The 11248-nt window shown below is 42.2% G+C and overlaps 1 protein-coding gene across 4 annotated transcripts in view; it reads left to right on the top strand.

The window, feature by feature from the left end:
• The first annotated feature begins 931 nt into the window (after positions 1-931).
• Positions 932-11248, top strand: part of bsna (bassoon presynaptic cytomatrix protein a) — a 139627-nt gene continuing 129310 nt past the window's right edge. For all 4 annotated transcript variants that reach the window (XM_088331898.1, XM_088331897.1, XM_088331896.1 and 1 more), the window contains exon 1: positions 932-1324. In XM_088331898.1, the coding sequence (XP_088188024.1) occupies positions 1161-1324 (164 nt within the window). In that variant the 5' untranslated portion in view covers positions 932-1160. The remainder of the gene's footprint in view (positions 1325-11248) is intronic.

The following is an 11248-nucleotide window of genomic DNA, read 5'->3' as shown; positions in this document are numbered from 1 at the left end:
GCCCTGGCTTTCGGCTCAGCTCCTTCTTCACCACAACTGACAGGGTCTGCATGACTGCAGACAGTGCACCGACAAATGGATTTCTTTAAAACGCAATTGTTGGCTTTAAATCAAAAAAAATAAGATACAAGACTGTCAGAAAAAAATGACAAAAATATTTACAACATACAACCAGTTCAGGGTGTCCCCTGTCCACTACTCGAAGGTGGGTGGGACGGGCTCCAGCACCCCCGCCAGGATAAGCGGTGCAGATAATGGAGGATTTAAAACGTAGTGCTTAGGTAAAATATTTACAAAATTGTAAAAATGTGATAACCAATAGTTCGGGACAAAATTATTTTTCCCCAGTGATTTTGGATCTGGAATCAGTATTGTCACACAAAGGCCGCTGCCTGTCATTACTGAGGTCCTGCTTATTTTGGGATGACGCTGTACATTGATAAACAATGGCGACCAGATAACGAAGGCGCTGTACCTGAGTCAAATCACGATGCTTCTCCTGCTACTGGTGTGGAAACCAGTACTGCCTGTTTCATGTGGGGGAGCAAACCCTTAATAACCCCCCACCCCCTATCAACACTATTTGCTACTCTAAAATGCAAGTTAAGTTGTAAATTTTCCCTTACTCTGTTCAAACTTGTAACCCTACTCCCGCTGTTTTAGGTCAATGTGCGAGCGTCCTATGGTGTTGTAGTGATGACGAAGGCTGGAAAGGGATCGTTACCTTTTTCTTCTCAGAATAATTGGAATTTCTTTGTACAGCTTTTACTGCGTGATATTTTAGAATTCTTTATGTTGCACTCACGTGAATAGCGCCGACATATCATTCAAGTCTTAACGCATTCTCTTGCGCCGCCTGTCGGTTTTATCCCTCAGTGTGACTGTCCCAATTGCGCGCTCCCGTCTCACGTCAGAAGCCAGCCTACTGGTGCTGAGGCTGACGATCAAGACGATGAAGACGATGGCGGTGATACAGGAGCAACGCTGACTTTGCTCTCCCTCATCTCTCTTCCCCATCCCCTTCTTCACCCCCTCGCTTCCATTTCGGAGCACATGCATTTCAATTAAAAGGGAACCTCGCATACGAGGCAGCAGGAGGCAGTTGGGACCGATCGGTACCGTTCCTCAACGCCCTCCCTGTCTCCTGAGCCGAGACCGAGATGGGGAACGAGGCGAGCATGGAGGGCGGTGGGCAGCCCGGAGAGGCCGGGATGATGGGCTCCATGATGTCCGGGGTACCTCCGAGCTCCGCACCAGGAGGACAGCACGTGAAACCCGTTAACGGAGGAATGGGAGTCGGAGGCCCCGGGATGGGGATGACGAGGTAGGTCGGGCCGATGCGTTTTGTGTGTACCGTATAGTGAAGAAATGCACATGAGGATGCGTGTGGAAATCATCCATGCGTAGCGTAAAAGCACGACAGGGGAACCTTTTTACTCCACACCCTACACGACGAGGAACAGGACAGACAAATCACCAATTACACGTCATGCACACAATTTACATTTAATGGAAGGAGGCACCACTCAACCCATCTATACTGTCGTGATCTGCGGCGTCATGTGCTGCAATGCTTGTAGTATTTCTCCTTTTGCGTGAGACCTCGCGTGACGAGCTGCAGAAAAACACGCACACGCGCGCGCTCCCGTGTCTACAACTGCAATTCGCCCGCGCACAAGAAACAAACCTTCGTGTTACTGCCATACATTCGTAATTCACTTATGAAATGATTGAGTATCTTTATTCTAGATGACGTACACGTGATTGTGGTGTGTGCGTGCGCATTAAGGAGCTTGCCTTGAATACGTGGGCGTGTGTTTGAGGATGTGTGACTTTAATGTGAGGGCATCTAGGCTGGCTGGTGCACACCATTTTCATGGACAATTGATACTTTTCGTAAGATGTTTATACGAACAAAACCCCCCGACTGTGGTTCTGGAATTTGGATAATTAATAAAGAAAATAGAACAATAACCCTTAAAAAATCCCCCTCCCCCCACCTACTCTAAAAATCATAATTTAGGACCTAGTTAGTATCAGCATTATCAGACGCTGCTGCCTTACATGATGAAGGTTCTGTATCTGAGTCAGATCCGGACCAGGGAAAGCAGTACTATCTGTTTCATGTGGGGGAGCAAACCCATACCAGAAAAAAAAACAGCCTAGAGAGGGATGGGCGCCGCCAGGCTGTACATGCCCAAGACACTACAGGAAGTGGTGCTCCAAAGACCCTGGCAGTTAAATGATCCATGAACTGTGAAAAGCAAATATCTAAATTTATTTTTAAAACACTGTTCAATGATGCACATTTTTCACAAAATGATGAACACATCCATCAAAGCATATTTATCTGTATAGCCATTAATCACAAAGGGTCTCAAAGGGCTGCAGAGACCATCATTACAGCGTCCCCTGATCTGAAACCTACCTAAATACAAATTCAAAAACCTCAACATGGGGAAAATGAAAAAAAAAAACTTTGAGGAAGGGCCTCTTATGAGGTAATCCCCCTTCCAGGATGACCATGCTGCAATAGACGTTACAATGGCATCAACAGATAATACACAGTCATCATCAATATTAAAAATAGGTAATGACACAATATACAGGTGACAGTCTTCTGTCCCACAATCTTGAACGATGCAGCGGGTTCTAGATCAGGGCTAGTGAACGAATGGCTCACGAGCGAGGCACGGCTCTTTTCATGAGTACATCTGTCCCAGCTACAGTTTATGTAACATAACCAGACCCCGTTTTGGTTGAAGATCTCTAATGAATCATTTATATGGAAGCTCATTAAACAATCTATGTTGATTGTAGAGTAACTTTATGATGAAAACTCACAGAAGACAAAGTAAACACCCAAAACCTTAGTCAAGCACCCAGAGTAATTTGAATGGGTGAGTGGTAGAGGTGGGCGTATCTCTCCATAAATAGTCCCCCCCCCCCTCTCGGCCAATGGTAAAAACACCCATATTTTTCTTGCTTGCAGTATTTTTTCACATTTTTACAAATTATTGTAAAACCTTTAATTACGATGAAATATAACAGTAGAAATAATCTTAAGTAACTGGGAGGTAGACACATTTTAGTTGGTGTATTTGTTGATACGGGACACAGGCTCTCGCATTAGAATTTCATTGATATTATCAAATTGTAAAATGTCACACAGTGAAATAAAATTAGCTTAAGAGAGTGTGGTATTCTCAGTTTCGTCAAGCCAAGTCATGTTTATTTGTATAGCTTTTTATAACGAGGAGTCTCATAGGGCTGCACAGACCACTGATTATTGCAAACTACAGCCTATAATGGCACCGTCACCTGATCTAAAACCTGCATGGGAGCAAAGAAAAACCCAAAACCTCAACCTGAGGAAAATGAAGAATCCTTGAGAAGGGACCGCACATGAAGTATTCCCCCTTCCAGGATGACCAAGCTGCAACGGATGTTATGATACACAGATATTGTCAACATGAAACATACGTCATTTATAAGATATAGGATATCAGTGTCTTTTAAGCCTAGATTTAGACAGTTCTGCTGTGTTTGTAGATCAGACCACCAAAGTAAATGTTCCAGTTCTTTTTTTAAATGAAGGAAAACATTTTGTTGCATGGACAGTCCACAAGTTTGTTAAATTTCACTTTAAAATAAACGGTGAAGATCCCAGAGCTAAACTAAATCTAATTAAATCTAATTATTTCTCTTTTATGGCTCTTTGGGTCAAGAAGGTTTTAGATGATGGCTCATATCCGGTCCAAATGCAGATAAGATGACTGGGAATGCATGCACAGTGCAACATCCTGGCTCAAGCTGACAAGTTGCAGCAGTAATAAAGAATCACAAGAATCACTATCACAAATAGTAGACTTAGGTTACATGTAGGCCACACAGTGTGGCTGTTTGATTCCCACCCAGTGTAGATATATAGGAGCGACGACATGCCAGTTCCGTCATTATATAACAGAGACTGAGAGGAGGCATGATGACAGCTTAAGCTGCCTTCCAATAACCGACAGCTCAGTCGATGCTTGTTGGTGAGGCTATGTTGCCAAAAAGGTCTGTGTGGCGTGCATCTCATCTCATTAAGTATTGATGCTACTGGAATACGAGGCCATGTGAAGAGAATGATCATGTTTGCAGCGTTTGGCTATTCCTGCCTCCAACCTCTGCACACTCCTTTCTTACAGCAATGCTTGCACATCTCTTCCCTTATGTTGGTCTACCTCTCTCCGTTGCCCCCCCCCCCGTTCAAAGGGAGGATGCCTTCCTGCATTCTTCTGTTGTTCCTCTTTCCATCATACAAAGCTGAAAGAGATGGTGCATCTTATGTTGTCATACAATTCATTCATTCAAGCGTCACATGTGAGCTGGAGAATGTCCCTGGGTGACTTTGGTGCACATCCTGGACTGGCAGAGACATTCTCTTTTATTCACGCTGCAGGGCAGTGACACACTTTTAAAGAGACAGTCATTAATAATTCTAAAAATTACAGCTTTGCAAAATATTTGTATGAAAAATTAGTTGTATTTTTCAAAGATAATATCACATCCTTTCTTAAAATCTGAGGATGGACAGAATGAGAACTTTTGGAATTCCGTGTTGTTTTTCTACTACACAAGAGTTTGTCACAGGTCGGTTCCCTGATCCAACTATTTCACTTTCGATCTTGATATGGCAACCCAAAGCATTTTTCAATACTGTACATCCATTCATTGTCTCGCTCCTATCTGGGGTTGGGTCGTGGGGGAAGCAGCCTCACCAGAAAAAGGAAGACCTCCCCTATGCTCAGCCATTTCGTCCCAAGGCTTTTCCAGGCTTGCCTTGATAACGTACACAGAGTCTCTCCCTGGGATACCGAGCTTCTCGGCCTATCTTGAATCGAGAGCCCTGCCACCCTGTGGAGGAAATTCACTTCAGCCAGGGATTTTGTTTGCATGACCCACAGTTTGTGACTATTTGTAAGGGTAGGATCGAAGATCGACTGGTAAATCAATAGCTTTTCCTTTGGCTCAGCTCCTTCTTCACCATGACGGACTGGTACAGGGTCCCCGTAACTGCAGACGCTGCAGTGATCCATCGAAATCCCGTTCCGTCCTACCCTCGCTCTTGAACTCCTTCTCTTGGGGCAGGATCTCATCCTCAACCCGGAACGAGCACGCTGCCTTTTTTCGACTGAGAACTATGGTCTCGGTCTTGGAGGTGCTGATTTTCATCCCGGCCACTTTGCACTTGTTTGCTGAGGGCTGAAGATCATGGTTTGAGAAAGCCAACATCACCATATTATCTGCAAAAAGCAGAGATGCAATGCTTCTCAATCCCGATTTGATACATTAGGATATCAGCAGACCAAATACATGCTGTTTTATACATTTTTAAATAGAATTTCAGACAAAACAGTTTGAATTTGAAATTCTGCTTCTATATGTTCATTCAGCAAAAAAGCTGAGAAAAAAACGTGAAGAAAAATTGTGTTTTTTTTTTTACTACTACTACTGTTTTATTACTACTACTGTCTGTAGTTTGTGTTCTTCCTTGTGCTTGGTAGCACTAGTTTTTGGTTGCGCTACAAAATACAGTGAAGCTAGTAGTCAAAAAATACAGATTGCCATTACAAAGTAGATGCTTTCTAACAATAATATGTACTATGGGACACCACTATAGAGGACACATCATTTTGGTCTATATTGTGTTTATAGAGTACTGAGCATTATCCACCTGTTTTTATCATTGTTCACAGCCTTTTTAGAATAGAAATATCTTTATTGTCCATGATATATATGTTGTGAAACATTTTATACAATGAGATTAGACTTTGCACTCCAGAGTAAAACATGTAATAAATACTTTGAAGAGAAAAAAGATAAAAATTATCAGGATAAATAGGCAAGTAATGATGAAATCATGTTGCAAAAAGCCCAGATGATGACCACTCCAGATTTACGTGCTTTCGAATCCGAGATAGGCTAAAAGATCTTGAAAAAAAAACAAAAGTCGTTTAAAGGCAACCTCTGAAAGTAAAATAGAATGATAATTATATTTATAAAATAATTAGCGTTCAATAACCGTACTAAAGTATATTTACAGCAGTGCCTGGATATATGGACCTTTTTTAACCTACCATTTGCATTTGGCTGGCAACCAACTCGGGGTTTTCCCCGCCTCTGGACTGAAGTCGCCTAGGAAAGGTGCATTCACCACTGATTGTTGTGTGAAGTTCTGATATGTGATGTTTTGCCAAACAGAAGACATTTTTTCAGTGCTGGACCCAAACGAAGGAAAGCTGGAACAGAGGCAGGTGTGCTCAACAAAGAATGGAACTTATTAACAAAAAACAAAAAACAAAACAACAAACAACTACAAACCGGGTCTCAAAACAACCTGCAAAGTGTTCAAACAATAAAAAAAAATAGCGAACCTGACATGTTAACGGAATTCAGAATGAAAGTGGCATGGAAATAGCAAATGACCCGACAAGGTGTGCTGTCCAAGCAGTAGATACAAAGTCTCGAGATAATTAGGGACAGGTGTGGGGAGATTGGACTCAGGTGTTTCCAGTTCCAAAACCCGGTTGGCGCCCTCTGCAGGAAGGTGACATACAAGATCCTGACAATGTATGACCTTTTTTTTTTTTTACTTGAAATTCACTGAAATCGCAAAGCTCACTAGGTTCCTTTTCGCCTCTTTCCAATTTGTTCTTGCTGGCTTCTGCCTGTTTTCGCTACGTCCATTTTTCCAAAAATCTTCTTTTTATCAGTGCACCAATTTATCAACCTCAAGTACAGCGTGCTGTTTTTAGTCTATTGAAGAGACAATTTCGAATGCATATTTTTGAGGCCTGAATCCAGTGTTGTTCAAAGGTAAATTGTCTGATCAGTCATCTGCAATTTAGGCAGAAATGAAAGTGCACAATTGCGCAAAATAAATGGAGCAGCAAATGGCAGCCAATTGGAGCCGAGGATGCTTATAAATACATATTGTAAGTCACAGAAAAGGGAGATGTGTGAAGTCTGTACTGGTGTAGGGAGAAATTAAAGCAGAGAATGAAGAGCGATGATGTCCAGATGGCTCGATTAGAAGTACTTCGAGGGAGAGAGAAAGAGGAAAGGAGCGAGAAAGCGCATATGGAGTGAGACGTTCACTTACTGCATCACGTGTTCATGTTCCATCTGACTCAACTTGCACATGCCAGGCTGCTTTCTGTAAAGTGAAGGGTGGCTCGCAAACAAAACGGCTCGCTGAGCCAGCTTTCTGAAGCCAAAGGAGAGCTGATCTCTCTCTCTTTCTCTCTCTCTCCCTTTCTCTCTGTGTCTCTCTTTATTTCTTTCGTTACGTCTCTCTCTGTGTGTTACTCACTGTTTCTTTATTTTTCTCATCCTTTCCTTCTGCCTCTTTCTCTATTTCTCCATTTCTTTGTCCCTCTCCCCCTCTTTCCCTGTCATTCTCACTCAGTCACTTTTTCTTGTTCTTTCTCTTAATTTCCCCCTCTCTCTTTCTCCCTCTCTCTCTTTCTATCTCTTTATCTTTATATCCCACTCTTTCTCTCTTTTTTACGCTTGCTCTTTATTCTCTCTCCCTCCTATTAAGGTCAAGTCAAGTCAAGTCAAGTCAAGTCAAGTCAAGTCATTTTTATTTGTATAGCCCTAAATCACAAAGAGTCTCAAAGGGCTTCACATGTTATTACACTATATTACACAGACTATATCTCAGACTATTATTATGCATTCCCCTGCTCTGGAGCCGACGAGAAGAGTAGGTTATTAATATGCTATAGAGTAGAAGTGCGTTTTAAGGTTAGATTTGAACATTTCCACTGAGGTTGCAGATCGGATCTCAGGGGGAAGAGCATTCCACAGCACCGGTGCCCGGATGGAGAACGCTCTCGAACCAGCAGAACACTTCTTTGCTCTTGGGATCACCAGAAGACCGGCACTCTCAGAACGTAAGCTTCGGACCGGGACATAGGCGGAAATCAGATCTGAAAGATAAGAGGGAGCAAGTCCATGTATGATTTTATATAATACTCAAAGAACCTTGAAATCACATCTAAGGCTAACTGGGAGCCAATGCAGGTTAGCCAAAATCGGTGTGATGTGATCGGACTTTTTTGTCCTAGTTAAAAGCCTCGCTGCGGCATTTTGTACCAGCTGAAGAGACTTGATTCTGGTCCTTTTTCTCTCTCCCTCTCTTTCTTTTTCTTTCGTTATCTCTCTCTCTGCCTTTCTCTGCATTATTGGCTTTCATTTTTCATTTCATTTCATTTCATTAGTATACAACAATTTGAAAGTATGAATAAGGTAAAAGTTGTATGTATATATATTTAAACAAAAAAAAGGCTGTTGTAATACAGTAGCACAATACATTTAAAAAATAATCGTTGCATAATGTTTCATCTTTATTAGTAATATATTTTATCAGGGGCAGCACGGCGGCATAGTGGTTAGCGCGTGTGCGGCACAGTTCTGAGGTCATTAGATCGAACCTTCCTGTGTGGAGTTTGCATGTTCTCCCCGTGCTTGCGTGGGTGTCCTCCGGGCACTCCGGTTTCCTCCCACATTCTAAAAAGATGCAGGTTAATTGGCCTGTCCAAATTGTCCCTAGGCGTGAATGAGCGATTGAGTTGTCTGTCATTGTGTGCCCTTAGACTGGCTCGCAACCAGTTCAGGGTGTCCCCCGCCCACTGCCCTGAAGATAGCTGGGATGGGCACCAGCACCCCCGTTACCCTACTGAGGATAAGTGGTGCAGATAATGGATGGATGGCTGGATGGTTATTTTATCACTAAAAAAATAAATATGAAGAGATGGCTCTTTTTAGTGAGCTCAGCCAAAAAGAGCAAGTTCTCTAAAAAAGGGTTGAAATTCCCATCACTATTTCTGTATCCTTTGTTTTGTGTGTGTGTGTGTGTGTGCCTGCATGAATTCTACTGTATACACGTGCACTTTACATTAAATAATGGAGAAATTGTTGCAGGCTCTATTTAAAGTGGGATTTGAATGCATTTATAAAACGAGACGAACGTGTTCCAGAAGATTGTAGCTGAGATTGTAAAGGCCTTCAAAAAACATCCTCAAAGGCGAGAGGGTTGACATCATAAACATAGGTGGCAGCATGGCTACGAAGGAGGACATTCTGGTTAAAAGTTGTTTATAGCTTCCAAGTGATTGTAACATTATTGTACATTTAACAGTGAACCATGCCCAAAGCTTGAACGGTTGCATGTAGATTAAAGATTGGGCCTAAAAAAATCCAACCTTACCAGGCACAGGGCCACGGGTATTTTAGCCTGACCTCCGGCCAATTAACTTGTTTGCCACGACCGCGCTCGAAGCAAACCTGAAATGTCATATTTTATTCGTGAGGACTCAGAGGTAATTTATGATAACAAAAGTAAAGGCTATTTTTTGTAACGGATATCAAGTTAAACAAGACTGTCAACACATTTACAGCTTTTACATCTATGTTTCTGCAGAGGCACTATAACTGAAAATTTTCCATCATTGTTGAATTTTTTGAGGGTCGACAGGCTTGTAAATTGGAGAATAAACCACAGAAGCAGTTTGTCCTTAAGAACATCGCACAACATTTTAAGAAAAAGAAAGGGAGAGAGAGAGAGAGAGAGAGAGAGAGAGAACAATGACGGGTAGATAATGATTTATAAAAAAGTCAGCAAGAGAGTTTAATGGTCCGACCTGACCGTAATGATTGACATTTTAGCCCTGTACCATATATGGTTATATGTATATTTGGCTTGAGCTTAAGACACGTCCTACTACAAGAGAAATGCCAGAAAGCTGCAGCCCATAGCCCTTAAAATGGCCAAGTATAGAATGAGCCTGGTAAATAGCATTTTATAATGTCAAAGAAAAGGGATATGCTTCATTATTGTCCAGGACGTTTTCATGAGTATTTTAGCCGGATTAATTGATAAAAGTGACTCTAGAGGCACCCACAGGGGCCAAAGTCAAAATGACAGAGCGCCTAATAAAATAATTGGTTACAGGCTGAGGGCCAGACTGATCAAATGTTGAAAACTTTGAAAATGGTGAATACAGTCTAGAGCCTTGTTTAGCAATCTTTGGGCTGGGAACCGGTACCGGGCCGTGGGTCATTTGAAACGGGGTCGCACGGACAAAAAGAAAAGTGTTTTTTTTTTTTTTTGCTTATATCATATTTATTCATGTACAGCGCACATTTTTCCTCAAAGAAAGAACTCCAATTTTGCGTTCTACAGTCTTATATTACTGTATTCGTGCTATGATTGATCAGTGGAAAAATAACACTGAACACATTTGCTCAACATTGGTTGCAATGGGATTCAAACCCAGATTATAACGGAGCAAGTGCTAAATTTTAACTGCCAGACCAATGCTTTAGATTTGATCTCATCATCACTCATTTTTTACAGTATGTTGAACATGCAGGGCAATAATTAAAATAAATAATTGACTACCTAAACTAGGAACATATTACCAAAATACATTTTACAATGAAGGGCAGCACGGCGGCGCAGTGGTTAGCGCTTGTGCGGCACAGTTCATGTCATGGGAACCTGTCGTGGGTTCAAATCCAGCTCCAGACATCCTGTGCGGAGTTTGTATGTTCTCCCCGTGCTTGCGTGGGTTTCCCCTGGGCACTCCGGTTTCCTCCCACATTCCAAAAACATACATTTCAGGTGAATTGGCCGGTCCAAAATTGTCCCTAGGTGTGAATGAGCGAGTGAGTTGTCTGTCCCAGTGTGCCCTGCGATTGGCTGGCAACCAGTTCAGAGTGTCCCCTGCCCACTGTCCGGAGATGGCTGGGATGGGCTCCAGCCCCCTCGCGACCCTAATGAGGATAAGCGGTACGGCTAATGAGATGAGATGAGACATTTTACAATGTATCTATTTAATGTCCTTCAAAGTCTGATTCATCATCAGATACACCAAAGAGTTTTTTTCTTGTCGTACTTTTTGCATTTTCTATGTCAGCTACATCCCATGAGGTCACACAGTGGATTAAGCTTATTAGGATATTATTCTTATTATTTATATCACTAATGTTATTATTGGGCCAGGTGCGACAATGTTGTGAGCCATTAGACGGGTTCGTGGTACAGAAAAGTTTGGGACCACTGATCTCTAAACCTAATTGAACCTATTGAAAACCCAACACATATATTACCACTTGTGAGGTCCCTTCTCAAGGTTTCTCTTTTTCCTCACGCTGAGGTATTGAGTTGTTCCTTGCCCGCATGTTGGTTTAAGAT

This window comes from Urocampus carinirostris, chromosome 3 (assembly GCF_059441175.1).
Source record: "Urocampus carinirostris isolate Australia breed hairy pipefish chromosome 3, RoL_Ucar_1.0, whole genome shotgun sequence".
Classification (NCBI taxonomy): Eukaryota; Metazoa; Chordata; class Actinopteri; order Syngnathiformes; family Syngnathidae; genus Urocampus; species Urocampus carinirostris.
This window is presented reverse-complemented; position numbering and strand designations above follow the sequence as displayed.